Source organism: Aplysia californica, unplaced genomic scaffold (assembly GCF_000002075.1).
Source record: "Aplysia californica isolate F4 #8 unplaced genomic scaffold, AplCal3.0 scaffold00372, whole genome shotgun sequence".
NCBI classification, from domain to species: Eukaryota; Metazoa; Mollusca; class Gastropoda; order Aplysiida; family Aplysiidae; genus Aplysia; species Aplysia californica.
In genome coordinates, this window is record NW_004797642.1 from 7,366 (window position 1) to 18,756 (window position 11,391).

The 11,391-nt window shown below is 40.2% G+C and overlaps 1 protein-coding gene across 1 annotated transcript in view; it reads right to left on the reverse strand.

Moving 5' to 3' along the window:
* Nucleotides 1–3,647: 3,647 nt before the first annotated feature.
* Nucleotides 3,648–11,391, reverse strand: part of LOC101846369 (rRNA 2'-O-methyltransferase fibrillarin) — an 18,139-nt gene continuing 10,395 nt past the window's right edge. The window contains exons 5-10 of the mRNA XM_005103433.3: nucleotides 10,660–10,757; nucleotides 9,021–9,191; nucleotides 7,791–7,923; nucleotides 6,914–7,026; nucleotides 6,220–6,365; nucleotides 3,648–4,414 (exon numbers count right to left, since the gene is read on the reverse strand). Coding sequence (XP_005103490.1) covers nucleotides 4,396–4,414; nucleotides 6,220–6,365; nucleotides 6,914–7,026; nucleotides 7,791–7,923; nucleotides 9,021–9,191; nucleotides 10,660–10,757 — 680 coding nt within the window. The 3' untranslated portion in view covers nucleotides 3,648–4,395. The remainder of the gene's footprint in view (nucleotides 4,415–6,219; nucleotides 6,366–6,913; nucleotides 7,027–7,790; nucleotides 7,924–9,020; nucleotides 9,192–10,659; nucleotides 10,758–11,391) is intronic.

An 11,391-nucleotide genomic window follows, 5' to 3' on the forward strand; every position in this document is an offset into this window, starting at 1 on the left:
AGAGACAAAGAGTGGGAGGGGGCGGGTGAAGAGAGAGAGAGAGGGGGGGGGATAGATAGAGAGTGTGTAAGCGTAGATTTGTGTGTGTGTGTAAAACAGATACATGTAGATAGATAAATAGACAGAAAGAGATTCGAGTGGTCGAATATTTATTATCACAATTATCAAAGTACTTGATGTATATGTGTCTTTGTCCACACACGTGTCGTTTTGATGATATGATTTACACGTAATAACATTATTTTAATTATGCGTTATGTTGTTCATTCAGTGCATTGTAAACGTTTGTAAAAAAGAAGTGTCAATTTCTTTAAAATGAGGATGAATAAATCATCTGATTTAGGCCTGTTCGTTGTACACATGTTCATGTGTGTCAAAGTTTCAGCAAACTGGCTTTTTTTTTCTTTTTTTTTGGGGGGGGGGTCTTGTTTTACTTTTGCCCAGCACATTATAGCAACTACCATGTGATTAAAGTTTTTAGTAAGAGTTTAACAGTACTTGTAACACAATTTGGTAGTCTCTAAGCTTAGAGATGTTACAGGATAGTAACAAATACGAAAAAGAAGGAGGAGAGATAAGAATGATAATGTTTGATAGGGAAAAAAGGAGCATAAACCACACCAGAGCACCCACTAACCACCCACTTATCAGAGAGGAACATGCAAAGGAAGGAGGGGAGGAAAGGACAAAGTATCTTTGACAGGAAAAGATAAAACAATTTGAGGCTGTTTAAATGTAAGCTTACACCTTTTTGGGGACTTTTTGCCTTAAACACAAATGTAGTTAACACTTAATTTAAAGGGACATTCACACATTGAAATGACAGGTGACAATACTATTTACTAAGACTAGGTGACAGATCTATGCACTCTCCAGATGTCAACAGGCAATTTTGTTTGTCAAAGAGGGGGTGAGAGTTTCACACCTCCGTTCACAGAGTATAAGAACGTATAGCCCGAGGGCCATGTGGTGAAGCAGTCATCGTTCTCACCTGACGGCCGAGGAGCGCGACGGTTGTAATTGTCATCAGGTGTCTGACGTAATCAAATTATGTATCGCCAGACTTCATGGTGACGATATTTGATTTTCAAAACACTTGGCAGATTTAGAGTTACGTAAATCTACTACCGAGGCATTACAAACGTTCGTCTACCATCATTGGTGACAGGAATGTTTCAGACAACGTTAATTGGTCGAAATTGCAAGACTTCAGGAGAGTTTTGTATTTAAAACAGTGGCAATTAAAAATGCTTGTTACATTTCTGGGTAAACATATATTTATGGGTGTCATATATGTCTATTTGTCTAGAGTCCTCCTCTCTCTCTCTCTCTAGTTCTTTCTTTCTCCCCTCTATCCCCCTCTTTATCATTCTTTCTTTCTGATTCTCTCCCCTGTTTCTCTGCTCCCTCTTTCTACATCACAGAACAAACATTCTATCTATCTGTATATCTATCCATCTATCTAACACACATGCACGCTCTGTCTGTCTGCCTCCCCCCCCCCCCCCCCTTCTCTCTCGATGTTTCAGACGGAAACCACACGATGTCGTGCCAATGGTACGGGCACCTAAAATACAGCGGACCAGGGGCGGCTCGTGGGGCCAAAAAGTGGACGTGCACAATTAAGCCATCGCATGCTGAAGATAGTCAAGGGCAGAGTTAATGAGACGGTGTAGGCCTACAATTTTAGGATTTTTGGGTTGGTGAAGGAGGACCTCGTGGTTTTATTTTCCTTCTTTTTACTTGTCGCTTTAATTTCTAGTACAAAATTTGTTTGTTAGCTTAACATCAATTTCGTTCATACTGTATTGGAACATAACACTCAATTAAAAACTTTCACTGCTCCACTACAAAACCATTCAAAGGCACAACTCATAGGACGGTCACGTTCACCTCCCTCGGGATCACGGTCACAGAGTCACTTAAAATAGTGAGAAGACAGACAATGAACCAATCACCATTCACTTGAGCACTCTGCTGGATTGCTCCGGGGCTCACATAATAATGTATTGGCAAAGAATAGTGTACGGTCTATTGCGCTTATTTTTAGACTGCTGTAACTGTAAGATTATATTATTTGAACGTCCCCTTCTGACCATTTAATGACTTCTATCTATACGCTCTTATACTCTAACCGTCTAGACTTCTATCATTCTGTAGGGCGGGCTTCCCTGTCACGGCCATGTCATCCAGGAGAGAGCGAGCCAGCGAGAGAGAGAGGGAGAGAGAGAGAGAGAGAGAGAGGAAAAAGAAGAGGGGGATAGAGATGGGAGATACAGCATCCCAGCAGAATGGAGATCATCACCATCATCATTGCCTTTCTCACCCAGGATCAGCAGAGTACAGGCCACGAACTAACATGTCCCACATTTCCACTTCCCGAGTCCATTCTCACGTTTTATCAACGAGAAAAAAGGGTCGTATTAGACAGGTGGTCCTCTTGGACAATGCCATTATAAAACAGAAAATAGTATACGAAGGGAGCCTTTTGAACAGGTTGGGCTATACTAATATACAGACGATATGGTTCAAGAAAGCCACCCTTTGTCCTTGAGAAAAATACATGTATTTGTCTTAGATGAACGTCTTGGACACTATCATTGTTAAGAAAAAACCCAAAACAACAAAAAAAAGCGTGAAGTGGTCAATTGTATAGGTGATTGTCTTGAACAAGAGGTCGTCCATTGCACGTTCTCTTTTTGACAATGAGTGCTACAGGCTACAGAACCCATTTGTCAAAAATCGATTTACAATTTACACAGAAAACGTGGGTTCGATTTTTAAAATAAATGAAGAGAATTTTTATCAAGTATCGCAATCTTTCAGTTAGGGATTGGCCCCTACAGCAAGGTCAAAACCCGCGTGTCTCGAACTCGATGGGGATGTGTACTTTGATTCGCAAAATAAATAAGGCTAATTATTTTAAAAGAGTTACAAGAGTAAAATAAGAAAAGGATCATTACAGTTACAGGCTACTTTTTCATTCGATATATTGGGAGTTCGGTACATGTATCGTCGTTGTCCCCTCTACATCAACGGCCCAGTAACCGGCAACACTCTTAACCCCACAAAGAAAGGGAAAGTGAGCTGATCTCACAGAGACACCTTTGTGCTTACAAAACTTTGCCCTCTCCCCTGAGGACTCTCAAACTGTTTTTCCCCCTCAGCCACTCGAAGTTGCTGGGTTTCAGTCTAGAAAACCTAAATACATGTATCTACCTTCAGTGTTAAAAAAAAAAGACATTGCAAAAATAAGGCCAGTACATGTAAACGAAAAGCAGACCAGATGTTTACATACTACTGCATAGAAGGGGGGAAGGGAAAGAGAAGCGTTACCGGTTGGATGAGGAATAGGGGAGAGTTTTTATGTTTTGTAGAAGAAAATACGCACATTGAGATAGAGACTATGGCAGGTTGAAAAGCTTTTATCGTTTAAAAAATGTTTTAGTAACAGTTAAAATGCTGAAGATAAGAGGTGTTACTTGAGAGTAAAATACAAATAAAGGAGGAGAGATAAGGACAACACGTGCTTGACAGGAAAGAAAGAGCAAACCACACCAGGGCACCCACCTACCACCCGCTGATGAAAAAGTGAGCAAACTCATACACACACACACACACATAAAGGGATTTTAAAACAACACACATTTCTATTGTGTCATCGTTTATTTCTCAGAATGATCTGTCACATGTGAGCTGGCTATTTACATACATGGTATATGATGAGGCAATGGCAGACGTGGATGAAATGAAAATTTTCATAAAAACAATGTAGTACTCTTGCAACTCACAAGACGCCGACTTAGACCAACAATATGCTGAATGCTAACCACCTAAAGCTTTGCCATGAGAACATTTTTCTAAATTCTCTGTACGAAGTTAGCTATCACCAACCCCACCCCAAATCAAAATTCTTAAAGATTCTGAAGGTGACAGTGACTTTCTACCCATACAGAAGTTTAATGTCACACTGATGCTGTTTCCAAACAAGGACAACTCTTGAACTGCTAATTTCACAAGTGTAATCTTAGAATACACTAAGCAAGTTTTCTGCCGCTATATTCAGAGCAAGTCCTTTGAATGTATGACTTGGTAAGCCAGCACCAAACAAAAAAAAACCCCACACACAAAAAGTCAGCTATGAAAAATGTCAGGTCTCAAAAGCGGTAAAAAGCAGGCAGGATCACAACAACAATAGTTCATCAGGCACTTCTATTTTATAAAACTCCTCTGATCTAAACACACTCCTGTTGCTACAGAGCTGCTGTTCTATGTTAGTAAGGTTGGAAAGGAAATCGAATGTCCAGGTCCGGGTGGTCAGTATCCAGCACCACATACGCCATCGTCGGGTCAGTGCATGGCAATGAACACAGGATGAAGGAATTACAGCAACAATCACTTCTTGGGAGGAGGCCTGAAAGAAAAGAAAAATGGCAACTTTTACTTTATTCATCCTCAGAGAAAGCAGCAAGTTTGGTTTTTCAAAAGGCGAGCCCTGGTAGAGTGCCCATTTTCCTATATGATGAACAATACAAGTGGATAATCATACATAAAAAACAGATCTGAAACAGATATATAGGCAATCATGGTGTTCCCCGACTCATTAGTCTTCTATTTTTTCATGTCAAGCCAAGCGTCCTAAAAACCTAATGTCTTTACAAGAGGATAATATAAATAACAAATCGAGCACACCCAAATAAGAAATGAAAAAATACGTACATAAAGTCAGGCCCCAGTAAACTGACCCTGGTTTATTGCCAGGTTATGCAAATGCACAAAAAGGCACAAATTTAAAACCACATGTGTCACAATACAGTGGAATCAGGTGTTTGTCAGTTTTGGGGCATATGAAGTTATTGATATCACCTTAAAGCTTGTTCATTTTTTTTTGCTTTTAGTGTAAAAATGAACCACATATCTTTCATAGAAATCGAGATATGTGATATTAAAGGAGGTGGGGGTAACCTGGTTTTAAAGGTACAAATAAAGAGGAAATGGAGGCTAAAGTTTGACGAATTCCATTGCTGGAGAGCCCTGGGAAACTGAAAATTTACAATTGTTTTCGCCTTTTGCCAACGTTTTTCAGTAAACTCCACAGATATGTTTTTTTAAATGGACATGAAAAATTTGATAAAAATTGCAAAACCCACGAAAAATCGCCTTTTTCTCCAAGTTCATTATTTTGACGAGCCTGATTTCACCACCAGTTGTATGGTCCTTATCAATGTAAAACCTCAACACTGCCAAAGGGACACACACCGATATCCCTTTCTCCTACACAACTCAGCGGAAAAGCAATAGCACACATACAGGAAACAGAAAAGGCCACACCACCAACAAGTTTTGACCAAGGGGACCAAGGGAAATAAACCGTAACCTTGTCCTCTGTCTAGTCAGACAGAATTATTTCCCTTGACAGCAGGGCAGTCATGCTATTTATCAGTCATTAAAACTTACTGCCAAGATTCAGTCACAAATACCAAACTAGGAATACATTCATGGCTGCATCTAGCTCTACAGAACCAAGAGTACCCCAAAGCAACAACAGACTGCAGTCACATTCCCCTTTGAAGAGGGTGTGCTAACCCTTTCAGCCCCAAGCGCGTATATTTTCAGCAGCGGCAGTACCTCCCAAGAGCGTATATTCTGTTGCAGGGGGTACCGAATTTGCGCATTTAAAAAAAATTAGCTAACCCAATTAAAGTTTAATTTTCATAATATTTATTTATTTACCTTTAAACATTGTTACACTTTATTATCTAAACCTAAATACAAAGATACTACATCACTTTTTCGAAAGCATGCCTCTCTTTCTAATATACTGCTGTATTGGCTGGGACCGGGGTTAGGGAGTGCAAAAAAAATGGCTGGGGCTGAAAGGGTTAAAGCAAAACAACATTTTGATACCGGCAGTGTCTAAAGTAGGCCCATACCACACACAGAGCACTAATGGAAATATAAAGACGAAGGGACCAAAACGTAGTTTAGAAAGTGTGCAAGAGATGGAAAAAGTGAAAGAAAAATATGGAGATTTATCCACCTACAACGCTACAAACATCTGAGCGAAAAAATGTGACCATTCTCTACACCATTGCACATTTTCTGTCCTTTGATTCATCAGCCAAGCCATAATTCTGCATTGTAAAGCGCTTAGAGCTCTCTAAGGATTTAACACTATATAAATTACCATTATTTTCATAATTATAAGAATGTGTGTACCTGTATTTGCCGACGACGACTGCGTGGTCTCTCTCGTAAGGCTCCAGGGTCAGCTGCTCCATGGGCTTGATCTTCTCCTTCTTCATCTTCTCCACCTCATCAGCAAACACAGCCTCAGCCTCCGCCGTTGAGTCAATGCAGTTAGCCTGGACGATAAAACAAAATATGTAAGGCATCATGGTGAAATCAGCATTTCCTCAAAAAAAACCAAAAAACAAACAAACAACAAAACCCCCCCAAAACTCAAAAGAAATCGACATTTCCCACCCAATTTGGCAATTTTTATTAATTTTAAAAAAATGTTTTTCAGTTAACAGCAGGCGAGACCACATTTAAAAAAATCACCATTTCTGTGTGGATTTTACAACAACAAAAAAAGTAGATATTTTAACTTCTAAGAAAACTCTCAAATCTTGTCTTGTATTCAAGATATTTTTTCATGAAAAGCAAGATAAATCTAGAACTTGACAGTGATCAGCACATTAAACTGTAATTTCACTCCTTTATCAATAAAACCTGTCCTTTGCTCAAACTTCTTATATTTGGTTAGACCAGTCTCTTGAAGGTAATACAGTACCAAAGAAAAATGGACCAACCAGAAAAGTTGGAACCCTGGACTTGCCACTTGTAAGGCCTTGCTCAGAAAGTTAGGTGCACAGCCCATAAGACCAAGTCACTATTGACAGAAACGTACCTTTATTGAGATGACAACATGTCCTGAGTTCTTCAAAAAGCTGTGGGCGTTGACGGCTACAATTCTGGCCTGGTCCGGCTGAGCGACATCAGCAAAGATACAGTCCACCATTCCTGCAGAAAAGAGAAAATGAAACGAAAACTCACCGTGAGTCATATTTAAGTTTTACAAGTTCTATCCCATTAAATGATAGCGCCATGAGGGAGGAAAGTCCGGAAAACTTATTGAGTTTTTGTTTTAGCAAACATTTCTACAGCACGTGCGACACAACGTCATAAAGTGTCAAAGATGAGAGATGTTACTAGGGAGTAACAGACATAAGACAAGGAGAGATGTTACTAGAGAGTAACAGACATAAGACAAGGAGAGATGTTACTAGAGAGTAACAGACATAAGACAAGGAGAGATGTTACTAGAGAGTAACAGACATAAGACAAGGAGAGATGTTACTAAAGAGTAACAGACATAAGACAAGGAGAGATGTTTAACAGGAAAGGAGGAGCAAACCACACCAGAGCATCCCCTTAACAATGAGCACTCACAGGATTCAAACACAACTTCATTGTACTATATGACACTCAATAAAGTAATAAAGCACCTAGTTTACACACATTTTATCAGGTACAGATTTAGACACTAAAATTGCTAAAAACAAACTAAATGAAAGAAGAAGGCTGAACTAGCACACCCATTAACAACCCACCACGCCAAAAGACCCACAGAAAAGAAGTTTCAACTGGGATTATATGACTTTACTTAGTTGTGAGAGAATAAAAAAAAAAAAATTGAAACTGATGGATCAGACTACACCACCAGAGTACCCCCCCCCCCCCAATGAGTTCTCAGGGCAAAAGCACACACTGCAAAAGACACTCACCGACAAGCATCCTGTACTTGTGCGGGTGGCGGGCGTCCTCGATGATGGGGATGATGTTGGTCCGTTTCTTGGCCACATTGAGCAGGTCACGACCACTCCTGTGAGAGAACTCCACCGCATACACCAGTCCGTCCTGATAACACAAATGAAACAGTGAGACTAAAGCAATTTTAAAAAATCCAAATTAGAAATCAGAAGAGCTTTGAGATTCAAGAAGAAAATTCACCCCCCTTCTTGTTATAATGTATCATCCTCCCCTGTAGGTCCTTGATTATTCTACCTTTCAGTGCTTGTCCCACACCAACCATATAGAAGACTTGAAATATTTGCAGATAACCTGGAAGATTACGACTTCATTTTAAATGTACTAAAATAGAATAACAAATACAAAGATAATGATAACCAAGTAGCAGGCCAGAGGGCCTGGGTAGAATTCAACCTAGCTTCATGAAACTGGAAAAACTCAAATCAGTAGAATTAATTCTCTAATTCGGGTGAATTTGAAAATGGCAGCTTCCCAAGATTCAAATTCCCATTTCTTGCTGGCATTTTCAAAGTAACCTTTATGATAAGACGAGGTAACTCCAGTGAAGTAAATTTTAAAGAAGAAATAAACAATTTAATCAGTTTCATTTTGCAGCAACCTAGAAGCCAGCGAGTAGTTCAGTTTTGGAGCATTCAGATCTAAATTTGATTCAACGTATGAAATGGATAGCTTGCTATCATTTGCAGAACGAAAAAAGTGTTTACACTTTGTGGGTTAGCCGGCGTTACTACATGGGCAATGACATGTTGCATTATGTGAAGAAATACCTTTCCACTACCCCTTGGACCCAGCAGTGGAGAATAAAGCAGAACCCCCCCCCCCCTCCCAACATAAACTACACTTAAATCATGAACCCAAAAATTAGTTTAACACTTCATCTTCTGCATTCCTCCACATCACATCTCACAGGTGGCAGTAGAAGTGCTTCAACCTGTCAGGAACCCCACCCCCCCCCCCCTCCATTTGTTAGAGCACAACCCAATTCCTTTGCGAGAGGAGCAATGACTATCCATCACACCAATTGAATCCCAAGGTCTTGTGAATGTGATCCACTGATATCTTACAACTTCACCATATTCAACCTATAAAGGGTCTTTGCTGACTGACCCAATAGCATGGCTCTAACACTCTAACAAGAACAAAGACATTACCACCCTCACTTCCATTTAATCCTTGCTACTTACTGCGCCCACAATGTCCGACACGTGGCTGACTGTGGTACCAGATGCAGCACCCAGGTAGAGCACTTTGGAACCTGGCTTGATGTGAATGTCACCAACACCGCCTACAATGGCTGCTGCAAGTTTGGAACGGAAAGGATTCCATGCTCTGTACTCAATCTTTGTCTCTCCTTCCTAAAAAAGTAATGGAAAACATTTTTTTGGTCGACTTGAATAGTTTTGTCCTTGAAATACAATACACAGAACACTAGATAATTTTTAAGTACAGAAGAAAAAAGGTGGACAGGAGAAGGTGAAATGCCCGATGAGAACAAACATTTCACACTTCTACCATCAGAGACATAGCACTACTAGTTTGCGAGGCACAAGGTGTGAATGGCTGAAAGTTAAACCAAAAAAAAAAAAAAGAAAAAAAGGGGGTTGGGGGGGGGAAGAGAGAGAGAGAGAGAGAGAGAGAGAGAGAGAGAGAGAGAGAGAGAGAGAGAGAGAGAGAGAGAGAGAGAGAGAGAGAGAGATGGCAAATATTAACTGATGACTAGAGCAGAACAGTGAGAAATTGCACAAACAGCTCTTAAAATAAAACCAGTATAACAAAGTTCCCTTTGAATTTTTTGTTACCTCTCTATCGCAGACCTGTCAAGCAAAAATATGTAACATGTCCCAACGCCTATAAAGTACATAAGTTCTATACATTTCCTTGCCCCATACTGCCTTTTGAACACCATTCTGTACAAAAATTTGGTGCATTCTGCTTAAAAGACAAAAAGTATTTCAAGGTAGTTTTGGGTTTGTCTTATAAATAATAGATAGCATTTGTATAGTGCAAATCCACACTCAACAGCAAGCCCAATGCGCTTCACAATCAATACTTCTATTACTCCAGCAGACATGAGAGTATTCTGAGACAGCCTCAACTTCCTGGGAAGCATACAGTACAAGCAGCCATTTATAGGTGCTAAAACACTAACATACTGACAAGATCTTTAGCTGTCACTGACCCGGTACCCATTCACACCTTGGTAAAGTGAGGAAAATCAGCATTAAAAAGTGCCTTTCCCAAGGACAAAAAGTCGGGCCTGCGGCTTGAACTACCGAACCCGCAACCTCAAGATTACGAGTCCAGTAGCCTAACCACTAGGCCACAGACACGACAAGAGTATTAAAGCACGTAGAACTGTGTCATGAATAGAATACAAGTGCCAAGGCAAGGATCAGAGGTGTTACAAGAGAGGAGCAAACACAAAAAAGAAGGAGAGACAAGGACCATAGATGTTTGATAGGAAAGAAGGAGCAAACCACACCAGAGCACCCGCCACCCACCCACTTTCAAGACATTAGCAAAAAATCATTAAAGTCTGGATGATGTCTCTATATTTTGCATAACATCACCTGCTAAAACAATAGTAAAAAGCATTAACAAGATGAACTGAATTTACATGCAGTCTTACTTTTTTTTCATGGAGAAAATGGACAAAAGATCCCATTTCAAATAAAAAGTGGGTTTTTCTCAAGACTGAACCTAGTCAAGTTATGGGCCTCAGCGTATAGCAAGGTTCCGCAACTTGCAAAACATTATGTATATAAAGGTAACATATAGACGAAGCAGCCAACCATCTGTGTAAACAAACATGTTGAAGCATACCTCAATAGAAATTCTCTTTTCTCCATAGACAGATTCTCCAACAGCAAAGTTCTTTGTCAACAATACATCCTCTCTGCCTCCCCTGCCAATAAACACGCCTGTGGAAAGAGTTGTACAAATATGGTTATTAGAGCTGGGAAATAACAAGACAGTCAGCAACGAAGATGGAAAGTGAAGAAGTAGAAGCTACCGGTGGTTACCCCCAACTACCCACTTTGTGAGTATCCCAACAATCACTGGCCCCTCGCATTTCAACCAAAAGCCAGGCTGCAGCTAAATTATCGGCAATCTTTCACTGGATGAGCAGACATTGGACAGTGAAAGAAACAAATCACCAAATAAGCAAACCAGTGGATTATCGCATCGGATTCTATTCGATAGCAATTTTTTTAGGTGCCATTTCTGGAGATGAAAAGGCTTGTAAAGAGGGCAATCAATAACACACATAAACTTGTTAGACCTGCATGCCAGCCTCAACAAGATTGTCTGAAAATTCGGCGCACGCTTCACCCCCACCCCAAAAAACACAATAAAGAAGAGACCTAACCCCACCCCTACACTTAAAAGTAGCCCTCTATTCCTCTATTCTATTCTATTCTACTTTGTCTCATAGTGGTCGCTCGTTACGGAAGTCCTCCCTGATAAAATAGCAGCACTTGTAGAGGTACACGATGGGGGCATCAGCCTCCAAAAAAGAACATGCAACGGCCCTTTAGAAATGTAAAAAAGCCA